This window comes from Diospyros lotus, chromosome 12 (assembly GCF_014633365.1).
Source record: "Diospyros lotus cultivar Yz01 chromosome 12, ASM1463336v1, whole genome shotgun sequence".
Classification (NCBI taxonomy): domain Eukaryota; kingdom Viridiplantae; phylum Streptophyta; class Magnoliopsida; order Ericales; family Ebenaceae; genus Diospyros; species Diospyros lotus.
In genome coordinates, this window is record NC_068349.1 from 37,754,656 (window position 1) to 37,770,643 (window position 15,988).

The 15,988-nt window shown below is 35.2% G+C and overlaps 3 protein-coding genes across 4 annotated transcripts; all 3 read left to right on the top strand.

Moving 5' to 3' along the window:
- Nucleotides 1-2,809: 2,809 nt before the first annotated feature.
- Nucleotides 2,810-4,231, top strand: LOC127787021 (acidic endochitinase-like). Its single transcript, XM_052314857.1, has 2 exons — nt 2,810-3,190; nt 3,551-4,231. The coding sequence occupies exons 1-2, from the start codon at nt 2,823-2,825 to the stop codon at nt 4,083-4,085; spliced, it is 903 nt and encodes a 300-aa protein (XP_052170817.1). The 5' UTR covers nt 2,810-2,822; the 3' UTR covers nt 4,086-4,231.
- Nucleotides 4,232-5,268: 1,037 nt separating this feature from the next.
- Nucleotides 5,269-6,635, top strand: LOC127787119 (BON1-associated protein 2). The gene has a single exon (XM_052314992.1). It carries the CDS (start codon nt 5,557-5,559, stop codon nt 6,346-6,348), a length of 792 nt encoding a protein of 263 aa, XP_052170952.1. The 5' UTR covers nt 5,269-5,556; the 3' UTR covers nt 6,349-6,635.
- A 5,419-nt stretch (nt 6,636-12,054) lies between these two features.
- Nucleotides 12,055-15,587, top strand: LOC127814012 (F-box/kelch-repeat protein At3g61590-like). Of its 2 annotated transcripts, XM_052355220.1 has the most exons (3): nt 12,055-12,280; nt 13,636-13,707; nt 13,783-15,587. In XM_052355220.1, exon 3 carries the CDS (start codon nt 13,805-13,807, stop codon nt 15,020-15,022), a length of 1,218 nt encoding a protein of 405 aa, XP_052211180.1. In that variant the 5' UTR covers nt 12,055-12,280; nt 13,636-13,707; nt 13,783-13,804; the 3' UTR covers nt 15,023-15,587. The 2 variants fall into 2 exon arrangements, with proteins under 2 accessions (XP_052211180.1, XP_052211179.1); XM_052355219.1 differs by lacking the exon at nt 13,636-13,707 and having other exon boundaries at nt 12,056-12,280; nt 13,783-15,586.
- The last annotated feature ends 401 nt before the right edge of the window (nt 15,588-15,988 follow it).

Here is a 15,988-nt window from a genome sequence, read left to right on the forward strand (position 1 = left end):
GAAGCTGCCGGAGGCAGCAAGCCACGGCCATGGAAGCCATGGCCGCGAACTCCAGCTGCAGCAAAGCCGCACCAGCCGCGGCCAACGGCGGCTGCGGGCAGCTCCAGCGGAGGTACAGTGGCCGGGGAGGCCGTCAACGGCAATCACGGTGGCCGGCGGAGCTGTTCGTGCGCGTCCATGGCGGAAGAAAAAAGAAGCAGATGAGGGAGGAAGAAAGAGAGAAGGAGAAGAAGAAAAAAAGAAAAAAGAAAAGAAAATAAGAAAATTTGAGAAAAATCCTGAAAAATCTCAAAAAAAATATAAAATTATGTTTCGGTAATATTCCGAAGATTTTTGCAAGAAAAAAGGCCCAAGAATGCATTTCGAGAATATGGTACGCATACCGAGGAAATCAGAGATGTTAAGTTAAGATGAGTAAAATTTCCTAAAAAATTGCAAAAAAATCCAAAATATTATTTTATGAATTGTCGTAGTGAAATATTTGAGAAAATATTTTTAGAAATATTTAATTTAGAATTATTGAGGGAAAATAGGAAGAAATAGAGAGAAAATTAAAGAAAATGCCAAAAATTATAGAAAAATAGGTTTTAATATTTATTTAAATAATTATAGTGATTATGATACTTTGAGGCTGAAATTGAAGAGACTTGTGTGAATTTTGAGGTTGGCACGCAAATGAGGCGATACAAGAGACAAGGCACGGATATCGAGGTAGCCCGATAAGCTTGAGAAGGTAAGTGGTACTTCCTCGAAAATATTTTCATCATATTGACATGCCCTGATATGTATCCATCACGTAGACTGCATACATAACTATGAAATGCATAAACACACGTCGATATCATCGATCACGGGTATTTGTGGCCGTAGGGAGTACGAACTGGCACTGCTATTTTACCAAGGGTGCACCCATACACCTCGGTCTCGAAAGAAGGGGCCGCAAAAATGATAGGCAGCATGAGGGGTGCAGTTGACACCTACGATAAAAGACATTGCATACACACATAACATAGCATTATGTACTCTTACTTAGATGATTTATCATCTAATTTGGGTTTTTGCCCTTGAAATATTCAAACATTCCAGGTGAAGATTGTAGCAGATTCAAGGATAAATGAGGCATGAAATGACACTTATCATAGTGCATGAAGAATGGAATGTATGTTACGTAGCCCCTGTATTTAAGTTCTGCTACTTTAGATTCTGAATGCTTTGATGAATGTTGAAGATGTAAGAATTTATTTATGATTAATGTTAAGATATCAGGTTTCGATATTTGCTTCCGCATTTGATGTGTATAGTGATTCTCTTTCGAGATTAATAGTTGGGAATTCCAGGACGGATTCGAGGAATGATGTGGTTTAGCCTTAGTGTTTGAAAGAAAAAATTTATTGTCCCGAAATTGTCCCAATTTATAACGCGCCGGAAAAAATGGGGCGTTACAAGATGAGGACTGTTTGTCCCTCATTATATCATCTTTTTACTTTTTTATCTTGTACAAAATTGTAAACGTCCCTCATTATAAGTAAGGGTCAGAAATATCATCAAGAGAGACAACAAAAAAGAAGTAAAGAGAGATAATAATATATTGTCACTCTAAAAGAATAATCAAGAGACAGTCATGGAGTATGCATTGTTCTGGCCACACTATGTACAAATTCTTTATGTTCTTATCATTCTCCTTCTTTCTCCTTGTATCTTGGACTTACTTACTCATTACGGCCCTAACGAATCACGGTCGGCTAAAAACAAACGTCGACAAGTACAAAATTGTCAATATTTCATTAATTTTTTTTAATGACAATTGATGATAATTATTAAATTATATATTAAATAAAAGTTTAATGAAATTTGATTACAAATTAAAATTCAGTAACTATTTATGTTATTTAGTCGCACAATGTAATTTAAGGACAAAATCATTTTATTTTGAATGAGAAAAATATCAATACCTTGTCTTAAAATTATTTTTTTGCTTAAAAATAATATTATAATTATAAAATTATATATTAAATTAAAATTCAATAAACTTTTGATTACAAATCAAAATTTAATGACTATTTATGTTATTTAGTGCACAATGTAATTTAAGGACAAAATTATTTTATTTTAAATGAGAAAAATGTCAATATCTTATCTTAAAATTATTTTTTCATATGAAAATAATATTATAATTATAAAATTATATACTAAATTAAAGTTTAATAAATTGATTACAAATCTAAGAGTGTGTTTGATTGCACACATTTACCATAAAAAATGTGTAATTATTACACATATTTTTTATAGAAACAATCAAACACTTTTAATTTTTTTATGAAAAATATGTATATGGTACAAGCATTTAAAGATTCTTTCTATAGAATTTATTTTCCAAATGAGTATGGTAGTTTTTGTTTTCTAGACAATCATTATTTAGAATTAAATTCTAAATAATGCAATCAAACACATCTTAAATTCAGTGACTATTTATATTATTTAGTCACACAATATAATTTTAAAGGCAAAATTATTTTATTTTAAATGAGAAAAATATCAATACCCTGTCTTAAAGTTGTTTTCTTGCATGAAAATAACATTATAAGTTTGGTAGAGTTACTCGTTTAAGTTCAAATTAAGTACAAAAATGGTCTCTTTCTTTCTTTCTTTTTTAAGTACGAAAATTGTCTCTTTCTTTTTTTTTTTATCGGTAAAGTAAAAATAGTCTTTTTCTAGGACAGAACTACACAACATAAAAAAATAAAAAATAAAATATGGGCAGCCCTTGTGGCCTATAAAATATGCCAATTCATTAACCCGAAGCATTGCATCTGCATCCATTGATGGCTATGGCTGCAAAGGTCTTCCCACGGCTCACCATCTTCTCCCTTCTGCTCCTCATTTCTTTGCTCATCCCCTCTTCCCATGGGGGCACCATCTCCATCTATTGGGGTCAGAATGGAAACGAAGGCAGCTTGGTCGACACTTGCGCCTCCGGCAACTACGGCATTGTCAACGTAGCTTTTTTATCCACATTTGGCAATGATCAGACTCCAGTCCTCGACCTCGCCGGCCACTGTGACCCAGCCGCCAGTACCTGTACTGGCTTGAGTAGCGACATCAAAGCCTGTCAAGCTAGCGGGATCAAGGTGTTGCTCTCCATCGGCGGCGCCAGTGGCAGCTACTCTCTCAGCTCAGCCGAGGACGCCCAGTAAGGAATTAAGCACTGATGTTGGACCATACACATCTTTTGTCCTTAATTTTCACTCTTTTTTTTTTCTTATGATCATCTAATTTTTTTTATTATTTTAATTACGCCTTCAAAACTTATATTTTAAATTAATTTAATTCTTATACTTTTACATTTATTTTGTGTGATCATTCAAATTTTTTGTATTTTAATTATACCTTTATATCTGAATTTTTTAATCAATTTAATTTATATATTTTGATGTATAAAAAATAAAATATAAAAATTAAATTAATTAATTCAAAAATACTAAGTAAGAAGGGAAGTAAACAACGAAATAAGTTTGGGATTTTGATTCCTTTGGGCTTTGACTGGATGCAGGAACGTAGCAAACTACTTGTGGAACAACTTTCTTGGCGGCAATACAGGCGCTGGGCCGTTGGGCGATGTTGTGTTGGACGGGATTGATTTCGACATTGAGAGCGGCAACCCCGACCACTGGGACGACCTAGCTAGGGATTTATCAGCTTTCAACCAAGGAAAGAAGGTCTACTTGGCCGCAGCCCCACAGTGCCCATTCCCAGACGCCTCGCTAAATGGTGCACTTTCCACCGGCCTCTTCAACTACGTCCAGGTCCAATTCTACAACAACCCTTCCTGCCAGTACGCAGACAATAGTGCCGACAATCTCTTAAACTATTGGAACCAGTACTGGACAACCATTCAAGCTGACCAAGTACTCCTGGGGTTGCCCGCAGCTCCTGAAGCCGTCACCAATGGTGGCTATATTGATCCTAGCGTGTTGGTGTCTGATGTTCTTCCGGCTATTAAAGGTTCTTCTAAATATGGAGGTGTGATGCTTTGGAATAAGTTCTATGATAACGGCTATAGCTCTGCTATCAAATCCAGTGTTTGAAATTCCTATTAATTCCTTTTGAATAAATGGCCCTCTTGAGGTTTATGGAACAGTGATACTAAATGTTATTTGAATAATAAAGTTAATTCCTTCATGATCAGAATGCTTTCTGCTTCGTCTTATTAAATAAAATATTTTTAATTCAATATCTTGTCCTCGTTGTTTCCGACAATCTTCGTTGATTTTTATTCAAAGAGTCCTGAAACATTTCCAAAGGTATGAAAATGATCGGGAAGTGTTTTTTTGGTATTTTTTAGAAATTAGAGATAAGAAAGATTCTAAAAACGTCAAAATGATTCCGTTTTAATATTTCCGTATCAAAGTCTTATAAAGGATAGAGAAGAGAAAGCCTGCATACATTAAATTTAAAGAGAGAGAAAGTTAATTATTTTATATTTGAACATTCATTTATAATATTTTTTTGTGACATTCATCTATTATATTTTGTGTCACATCAAAACATAAGTATATATCATTAAGAATGTCACATATGAGTATCTAGACAATATTTCTATTATTTATTGATATCAAAATATATAACACTAATATTTTATTTTTCTTAATTTAAACAACACACAACTTACTTATTAAAAAACAATGATTTAAATGTCGAATCTATTAAAAGTTTTACCCTCTAATACTATCACCACCACCACGGCTCTATTGTTTTACCTATGAAAAAATTTTGATCTTTATATACACAATGTGACCTAACATGCTCAAAGTTATTTTCAAAATTTTTAAATTTAGATATCTCAAACTAACAACAAATTCATCGGATAAAAATTATTTTCATGATTTCCAAGCTCAAGTATTTCAAGTTAGGAATGAATTCGTTGGGCCAAATTTGTCTCCAAGTCTTTTTAATCTGGCTATCTTAGGCTACACTAATAAAAGTCAAGTTATCTAAAATTAAAATTTGAGAGTTAGATTTTGGTGTTTATCATTTGAATCCAATCACATGTTTTCTTCTTATTACTTTAACATGTGACAAAAGTCACTTGTTTTCTGTGGCAAAACGATATTAGTTACTTTTAAGTTTTTTAAGTTTGAGTTTATATAAGAGTTATATTTTTCAAAAAGAAAAAGGGAAATTGAAATGGCCGTAGAGAACGGCGGCCTATTTAAACTCGGCCCAGCCCAACAAAGCAGAGAACGTTCCGTGAGGGTTACATTCGTAATTTCAAACGGCTTCTGTTGAAGACAGGGTGACCACTCTCGTCGCCGTCCTCTCGCTCTCTCTCTCTCTCTCTCTCTCTCTCTCTCTCTACAATGTTCTTCTGGGACGTTTCTTGATTCGACTGTCGATTCTTCTTCATTCTTGATTGAATCCCAAATTCTTCCATTTCAATCGAGGCGAGAAGGAAAGCATTCAAGACGACGACAAGGAAGGGAACTACATGAAATTGAATGTATGTATATCTAGAGAGGAACCGTTCCTTGAGAGAGAAGAAGAGAAAGGGAGCCAAAAATGGAGACTCTGACTCGAATGGAAAAGGAAACTCGCCTTCTGGAGATCAACTTGATCTCCGCTCAAGGCCTGAAGCCACCGTCCGGTAACCTGCGCAGGCTGCAAACCTACGCCATGGCGTGGGTTGACCCCTCCGCCAAGCTGCGGACCCGAGTCGACCGCCTCGGCGCCGAAAACCCTACCTGGAACGAGAAGTTCCTCTTCCGAGTCAGCTCCGACTTCCTCTCCTCCGAGACATCCGGCGTTTCCGTCGAGATCTACGCCGTCGGCTACATCAAGGACCCGCTCGTTGGCACCGTCCGTTTCCTCCTCGGACGCCGCATCACCGCCGCCGTTGGCACTCCTGCGTTCACCGCTGTGCAGATCCGCCGCCCCTCCGGCAGATTCCACGGCGTGCTCAACATCGCGGCCACCGTGCTGGACGGCCTAGACTTCGCGGCGATCACTGGTTTGCCGGCGGTGTGTTTTCGGGACCTAGCGAAAGAGAGCTGCCGCCGGCAGCGTCGTCATGGCCGGAAAGGCTCGGAGAAGACCGAGATCTCCTCCGGCGGCGAATCCGGCGACTTCTCGTGCGGAGACTCGGTGGACCTCTCGGACGGCGGCGATTCCACGACGTCGTCCTCGTCGACCGCATCAACGGTTTTTAAGGAGCGGAACTGCGAGAGGACGGAGATGGCGGGAAAAAGCGATTTGAAATCGGACGGTGCAGGAATGCTGTGCGGCTTGATGCAGCGGAAGATTCACCTACCGTCAGATCAACTCTCCATTGTGTTGGCTGAAAAGGAAAACTGATCAGTGGCTGAGATAGTCCGTTAACGGAGCTGATTAACGGTTGAGGTCAAAAACTCGCCGCCTCCCGGGATTTTCAGTGAAGGGTCGATATGTCCCGGTAAGTAAATTGATTCCCCTGTTGTCTTGTACCTCGTTTGGGAGAAAATCAGATAAAAAGGTCTAATCCGCACATTTACCTTTGTCACTGTAGTGAGTTCCATGCCTAAACAGCACAAATGTTAACAACTCTTACTTGATCATTTCATTCAATTTTTGGGTACCAAACATAATCTTATTATCTTCTTCAAGCTTCTGATCTTTAGCTTCTGGTTTGATTGCAGTGGAATATTGGAATTATTTACTTGAATTTTGTTTTTCTTTCTTTTCATGATGATGGCTTCTGAGTTCTGACTGTTTGCTTGGATTGAGTTGGAAGATAAAAATCCCATTGTTTAGGCCATGCTCACCATTGCTGCCCAAGCTTTCATTGCTTGCTGGACTGAATCAATGGAGTGACTATTAAGCTCATAGGTCAGTGGTAGGTCCAAGCCTGGGGGAAATGGCCCTTGCATATTTGAGTGTATAAGCCTATAAGGTCAAGTGGAAGATCAATAGCATTGTCTACGAGATATTAAATAAGACATTTGTTTATCTTAATTATTTAATAAAGTGTTATTAAGTCTAATTTTTCTTTACTAGTGTTGGCCCTGGACATGGTGAAATTGTCTTATCCCCCGTCCCTAAACCCTAATACCTTGCCCTATACACTGACGAGGCAAGGTCAAGGTGCCCCAAACCTGATTCTTTTTATTAAAAAAAGTCAAAATATCATGTTATGAATATGCAAATAGTTTCTAAAATAGTTTAGAAGGTATATTCTCTGGTTATGCATGTGCAAATAAAAAAAAATTCATTTCAAATCATATTATATAAGTTTTTATTTTTTAAGTAAAATATAAAAGAATATTTTGAAATTCACTTTATTAACTATTTTCATAACTTCAAAATGACTTATTTACTTAATTAATTGAATATATAATATTTATGTATATTTTTTATATGTTTATATATAAATAAATATATAGAATAGATAACATTTTATATTTTTATATTTTTTATATTTAATAAAATAGATTATAAGTTTATATTTAAATGTAATATATATAGAAAAAGAGTATTCATGCTGGGCAAATATGATAAATACTATTCCCGCCACTACCTCAATTAAAGTGTATTTACCCCCCCCCCCCCCCCCCCCCCCCCCAAAAAAAAAAAAAAAAACAGATAAAGCAATAGAGCTTAACATGTAATCTTATTATTTTACTACTAGAGTTTTTCGCACAAAGTTTAAATAGTGTAAATATTCACTGAATTTTGATTTATAATTAAAAAATTATTAAATTTTAATTTAGTATATGATTCCATAACTACCGTTAATTATCGTTAAAAGAGATTGTTATAGGTATTTCCCGTATCACTTTTTATGAATTGGACACGACCCAACAAGCCGACTCAATCCCTAGAAGCCCAATACACCCAAAGTCGAGCTTGTCAGAATAAGGTCACACATCGTTGAAACCCAAGCTTATACTGTAAAACCAAGCGAACTCCAGCGAGCTTCCAAACCTAACCAAGCGAGCTCCTAGCAATACTTCCAGCTCACTGGCCTAATCCTTCAACTCGCATAACAACAAAGTCGTGAAACAACCGGAGGTATGGACCCATCTACTTTATCTAAAGCAAACCAGATTCCTAGTAATACAGAGTTCATTCCCGATTTTATGGAATTGATAAAAACATTTTGTCTACATGATGTAGTCTTCCTACTTTTAGATTTTATGTAAATTATAGACACTCTTTACTATAAATAGGGGTCAAAATATTATTGTAAAAGAGGGACAAGAATGATATATTATTACTCTGTCAAAATAACCAGAAAGCAATCGTGGAGTAGGTATCGTTCCGACCGAATCACGTAAAAATTTCCTTACGCACCATTTATCTTTTTTCCTATCTGTTATTTCTCTTTGCGTTTGTGCTAATCTTTTCATTGCGGTTCTATGAATCACGGTCGACTGATTCCGAAGGTCGACAGAGGTTAACGGGATGTCAACATGGCTAATAACGTGGACAACTAAACAACATAAATAATCACTGAATTTTGCATTAAAGTATAAAAATATCACTAAACTTTGTACTAAAGTACAAAAATATCACTATTTTGTTAGTATCTTTTAACGATAATTGTGAAATTATATATTTAATTAAAATTTATTAATCTTTTGACTATAAATTAAAATTTAATAATTATTTATATTATTTAACTCCATACAAAAGTCATTAGTTTTGCCCTTGAGAATGGCTGTTGGCTGCTAGCTGCGTCTGAGCAAAGCAGATTTGGAAACATCAGTTTCCAATACTGGTCTGGTTGACAATGCATCCCCACTCCAAGTAATGCTTGAAAACTTTCAATTGGCCACCACAATCTTGGCATAAGAGAGGAAGAAGACAAGAACACATGAAATCTTTAATAAGGCTGGGGAATAAAGGTCAAATAAACTATCACAAGTAGTGAGACATGACTTAATGCGCACAAGGTGGCCTTGCTTGGAAAGACCCTCCTCCAAATGGCCTTTCCACTCCTGTTCTCGATGTCAACATACTTTTGACACCATTTTCTTATGTTTAGTGCATGTTTACTTGTGTCCTCTTTGATGGAAAAAGATTAAAGGTGTGGAGAAAAAAAATGTCAAATTATAATTTTTTTTTAATTTGGGAGTCGGTGGTAATTTGTGCGACTAAAAAATTAATTGCCCATACTCTTCTTTTTTTTTTTTTTGGTTTACGCACCATTACGAGCGTCTCTTATTGTTCGACCCCATAATTTTAGCATGAAAGGTAAATTAAGAACCCAACAGCCAAGTTTCGATCTCAGGCACACCCACTAACGTGAGGACATAATACCCATATCTAAATCGCCCATTAACCACTAAGCTACGTCTCAGGGGCCACCCATACCCTCATTTTGCTATAGTTCAAAACATTCCTACAACCACTAATTCTTGATGGTTTTGACGATTTAAATACAGTGATCCATAGAGCTTGTTTGTTGTAGCTTAAAATGTGTAACTTTTAGCTTTTAGTTTCAAAAAAGTAAGAATGTAGTATTTGTTTTAACTTGTAGAATTCTAACTTATAACTTCTACTATCTTTTAGAAGGAGTAGAAATTAGCTTTTTCAAAATTGAGGTACCTCAACTTCTACAATTTCTGATTAAACGGTTACATTTTAATGACATTTTTGTAACAATTTTGTCCCTATTTTTAACAAAGAATTACCTTCCTATCCACGTAATCAAGCGTCTCTCTTCTCCACTGCCGTCTCCATTTTTAGATCTTTACCTCTCTCTCGCCATCTCCCCCTCTCTCATAATCAAGCGTCTCTCTTCTCATAATTCATTAGTTATAACACTTAATTAATTTTTAAATTATCATTCTATAACTACTAAGGGTATTATAAATAATTATACAAAAATAAGCTATTTTATAGTTTATGATATCAAACACCACAATTGCTTAACTATAACTTATGAGAAATTGCAGTAAACACGTTCACAACTTATTCTAAATTTTAGAAGTTATAATCTAAAAAGTTAAAAACTATAATTTCTCTAATTAAACTACAACAAAGGGGCCATGGTTGCGTCTTTTAATTTGAATCTTTACGTGTTCTTCTATTGGTAGTAATTCTTGAATTTCAATGACTATGTTTCTTTCATTCCTCAGACGAACCAAACTGCTAGCCTATAATTTGGACCCAAACTGTTAAACTATAATTTGGATAGTTTAAAACACGGAGCGATTTAATTGTGATTTGAAAAACAATTAAACCATCATTAGTGATTTGATTTGAAAAAAAAACTTTCTAAATCATTCAAATTGAACCGATCATTACACACCCCTAATATAACAAAGCTTAGTATGGAAATTTTAAAATTTGGTTATATTTTTAACCCAGTTGACATTTGATCAAGTTTAAGTGTTAGATGTTCTCACGAGCATAGTCTAACGGTTGAGGACGAGCACAAATTACTCTCAAAGAGATATTGAATTGTAAACTGCTATATAGTCAGTTGAAGGTCCCGTGTTCGAACCTTGTTCTTGAGTTCCATGATTTAGCCCTTGCAAAAATCTTGAGACTGAACTGCGGAAGCCCATGGTGCGAGGGAGTTCACCTTTTGCTCCCAAAGTTTAAGTGTTAGATTACTAAATATAAAATTTTTGTCCCGACCAATTCATATAAATAATATCAAAAACTCGTAAGCAGAGAGTATTTTAAAACACAACAAAAACCAAGAACTAGCATGATAGCATGCATATAATACATGAGGGGCGTATATATTTTATTAAAATATATATTATATTTTGTGTGACTTTAATATAGAAATATAACATATCAATATACCAGTGCTATTAAAAATTGTAATAACTAAGTGTCCAAATAACATTTTCGTTTGTCAATAAATGCTTCTAGAAATATAAAAGATAACCATGCAATCTTTTTTAATATTAATTTAAACAAGAAAAAAAATAAAAATATATAAGAGAAAAGATTGAAATATAAGCCAAATCAATTTTTTAAAAAGAATATATAATTTAGTTTGGTTTAAACCTAAGTTAAGACGACATTATATAAAATTTTCGACTTTTGAATTTGATACAAAATTCTTAAATTACATTTTTTTCTCATAACAAGTTATCTATGAAGTGATGCATGTCCTTCTTATCATAAGGTGTCATGTGTCATGCTCATCTTCCATTTTACTAGTGAAACTCTCGGTGTCTTAAATATTCCTCAACTCGATTCGAGAATCTTAAATTCATTAATGTTAGAGATTTTATCAATAATCATGAAAAATAATTTTATTTGTTCGTTAAAGTATCCATCTATATAAACAGTACCATACCTAAAAGATAAAAGAGGAATCTTACAAACACCAAAAACTAATTCACAAAAAATAAGTGTAATCTAGACTACTAAAATTAGTTTTATTCATAAATAAATATATTTTTATTAAAATTATAATTATAATATTATATATGATGAGATAACAAAAACCAAATAAATTACTTAAAAATTAAAGTACTCTTTGAGAAGGTCAAATCACATCAAATAATTGAGTTTGTTCTCAACTGTTTAAACCAAATCAGTTGCTTTTTGATTTGGACAAACTCCCAACTTTTTCTCCCCTACAAATTAAAAAATTTATACTGTGATTCACCCAAAATTTTTCAGTACAAATTTAAGTGGAACCAAAAAAAATTATTGTAATGGTTGAAATTACTATTCTTATCTTTCTGTTCGAAATAGTAAATGTCGAAAGGGTTGAAATTACTATTTTATCCTCTCGTTTGAATCGAAAATAATTGAAGTAACTCTTTTTATCATTTTGTTCAAAATAATAAATATCGGAAAAATTAAAATTACTATCTTTCCTTACAATGTGAAAATAGTTAAAATTACTCAGTTTGAAATAATAAATATTGAAAGGGTTAAATAATAAATTTAACCCTTACATTTGAATCGGAAAATGGTTAAAATTACTACTTTTTTTATCATTCTGTTCAAATAATAAATGTCGAAAAAATAAAATTACTGGTCGAAAATGGTTAAAATTACTACTCCACCCCTGCATTCGAGTTGGGATTTCAGTGGGCGTACTTCTTTTTTGGGTTTGAAAGCCATCTCTCTCTCTCTCTCTCTCACACACACACAATCTGGCGAGGAACAATCTCTATGAGCCGGCTTTTCTCTTCCCCTCTCTGCAATCTCTCTATATTTGAGAGAAGGGCTACTGGGTATTCACTGATTTCATCTCTCCATTCTCGTATCTAAATCTACAAGTTCCGGCCAAGTCTCGCGAGGCGCATTTGGCCAGTGTCGCTGGAGAAAGGTGCGGTCCTAATTTTGTTTCATCTCATTAGATCTTGTTCTGGTCTCCCAAAAGATGGTTCCTAGAGCTTGCTACGATCTTTTTCTCTTTTAATTTGTTGGGTTCTTAAGATAACCTTGTTGTTGTTTTCAATCTGTTTAGAGGGGTCTTGATTTATGGTTCTTTTTCTCTTGCAAGTTTAATCTCTTGCCTGATATTCTTTTTCTGATTTTTCTCATAAACCCATTTAGGGTTTGATGAGAAAAACTGTGTGTGTGTGTTTGTGTTGTTTGAAAAATACATTGGGTGCTTTGGACTGTAACAATTACATTGTTCTCTTATATCTTGTGAAAATAGTTAATTTGTAATCACAATTTATGTTTTTGTTATGGATGCCTTTTGCCTTGTTAGTTTGTTCATGAATGGAACAAGGATTTAGCAAAAGTGGCAAAGAAAGACCAAGAAAGGCTTGGTCAGAGGCACTTCGCTTTGATATTAATTATATGAGCCCTGCAGAAGATAAAATGTCAGATAGAAATGAATGGAAAGCTAGACTTCATGTATGATCACACATAGTGGTATAAAAGCTCTGTATGCTGTTGTTGTTGTGGTAGCTTCTCTATGAACTCACTGGTTGCATTTTCATTTTCTGTTTAAATTGTCCTTGAAATGTGACTTTTATCAACTGATGATTTTCAAATCCACAAGTAGTATTCTTGATATTTGGTTGTGCAGTTCTCTTGAGCTCATTTTTTTCCGTACAGGTATTCAGCTAATATCATATGACTCTATTGTCTTGATTCACTGAGCTCCGAGAGGTTTCTTGACTCATTTGAACTACCTTCCATCATTTGTTCTGCCTATACAACTGATCGTATAAAAGTTATTTTTGGATGGCACGCTTCATTTTGTATCTTTGAATTATAATACTTGAACTTACTTTACTTTCAACTTTGCAGCATTGGCTTGGTTGTCAGACCTGAAATTGGCCTTTTGAATTAGAATTTGTTGTTACCAATTTTATTGTTTTGAATGTGGAAAGTTGTTATTTGTATTCAATATATTCATATAAATATCAATCTGTGGAATTGCTTTGACTGTAGAATCTTGGCACCTGATTCCATGATGTGCTTGTCAGATAATTTCATGGCTTCCTTTATTTATAATTTACCTTTCCTTAACCTTTCAATGGGGGGAGGAGGCAGCGAACAGTGGTCTTCTTAGTTTGATAGTAGTTATAATTATTTAGTTCCAATACATGTTGAGAACAGTAGTTAGTTCTATCTGAATTTGTACGAGTTCATCTTACTTCTTTTGGCCATGGAAATTGTTTGTGATGAAAAATAATCCGTTCCTTAATTTTGATATTTTGCCAGGTGATTTGAATACAACTGACACAACCAAGAGTCCTCATAATTTTAGGAAGTTCTTCAAGTGATTCCATTATTGTAATGGACTTCTTGTTCATAATTTGTCTAAACTATAAACAGATGGCGCAATTTGACCATCTTTCTTGTGTTCAGGTTTTCTTCATAGTCCTCAATTATGGAGGGGGAAACATCATGGGTCAAGCACCGTCTTGATGGTATCACAAGAGACGTTGGAGAGTTTGATACATTCTCAGAGATCAGTGATGAAGGAAATAAAGAAAATATGGCACTTTCTCTGGATTTAATCCTTCCTGATGACTTGTTGGAGCGAATCTTGGCCTATCTCCCCATTGCCAGCATTTTCAGGGCAGGTTGTGTATGCAAAAAATGGAACGAGATAGTCAGTTCAAGAAGGTTTTTATGTAACAACTCCCACGTCTTACCACAAAAACCTTGGTATTTCATGTTTACAAGCTCCGATGAGCCAACTGGTTATGCCTATGATCCCATCCTTCGAAAATGGTACAGCATCGAACTTCCTTATATCAAGACATCCAATTGGTTTATTACTTCATCTTGTGGTTTAGTTTGCTTCATGGATAATGATAGCAGAAGCGAGCTTTATGTCTGTAACCCAATCACCAAATGCTGCAAGAGGCTTAAGGAGCCTTTCGGTTCAAAATTTTCTGATTACAGTGCGTTGGCAATAGCAGTGAACAGGATATCACACAACTACAATGTTTCATTTGTGAAATCTAAGCAAGTCCCGGGAAATTTCTTTCAGTGGGATCTCTCTATTCATATCTATGACTCCAAGACAATGATGTGGGAGACTCCTCTGACAGAGGTTCTATCTGGGTGGAGAGGTGGTGATGAGAGCATCATATGTGACGGGGTTTTGTACTTCTTGGTCTACTCAGTCGGGGAAGGCACTCCCGAGAATCGTCATAGCCTAATCGCTTATAACCTCTCAAGCCGATCACCCTATGGCTTATTGACCAAGAGTTCCATCCCAGTGCCATGTTCTCTTACTTGTGGTCGTTTAATGAACCTTAAGGAGCAGTTGGTTATGGTTGGGGGGATTGGGAAACATGATCGGCCTGGCATAATTAAAGGGATTGGCATCTGGGTCCTTAATGGGAAGGAGTGGCAGGGGATCGCGCGTATGCCCCATAAGTTTTTTCAAGGATTTGGCGAGTTCGATGATGTTTTTGCCAGTTGTGGTACTGATGACCTTATATACATCCAGAGCTATGGAGCTCCTGCTCTTCTTGTCTTTGACATGAACCAGAAGCAATGGAAATGGTCTCAAAAATGCCCAGTGAAGAAGAGGTTCCCTCTTCATCTCTTTACTGGTTTTTGCTTCGAGCCCAGGCTTGATATTGCTCCTTAAATTTATTTTTGTTTCTTTCTTCCTAATTGCATTATATACCGGTGCCTCTATTCAAACAAAGCCTAACTTATGCATTATTTACTTCTTTTTCCCCTTTATTTTTGGTCAGACTGAAATGTGCTCTGAGAGGTATATTTAGTAAATATAACAGCCAAGAACACTGCTAGTTCTTTTAAAGGGGAATATAAACTGTTTGCAATTGAGAATGGTTCACATTGGTGACACTCTCTGCTTTTCAAATTTTGCAATTTCCATCTTGATTTATTTCTCAAATATCAGTTCTTTTTACTCTGTACTCCTTCCATTAAGACGACCCTCTCCCAACCCTTGAAAAGCAAGGTGTCTCGTGCATTGAGAGCACTCTTAAGACTATGATTTTCCTTGGGATTATCATTCTTGATGGTCTTTCGTCGCTTGTACCCTTGATTTCGGAAGATGAGGTAAATCGCAAGTGGAGATTTTGTTTCGCTATGCAGAGCAATGAATTAAACTTATGACTTACTGGTGTGAATTTTACCTTATCATGATTCAACCACTTGACATGTGTTTCGAGAGCTATAATTTTCTTTTCTATAACGTCGATTTGTAAATTTACTAGCTTGAACATTTTTAGTCAAATCTGAATTTGGGCTTACAGTGGAGCTGCTCCTTTTTAGTTTTTGCCAGTGTAAGAACTGTCGAACAGTCAGACCCCATTATCCCACAATCTAACTTCATCTAGTAAGATTAAGACTTATATTTCTTTTTCTTGTGTGGACTCAAATTTTTCCAATTCAACTTGACCTATTATAGGCATTCAAGAGTAAAAAGTAAAAAGAAAAGATTGAATCATCATACTGATATCATTAAAAATGATACACTTGTGTATTCAAATATCAAATAACATTGTGTTCCTAATAATAGAATTCTATTGTTGATCTTGATTCTTGCCTCCAAAACATGGCCTAGTGGTATGTTTTGGGGGGC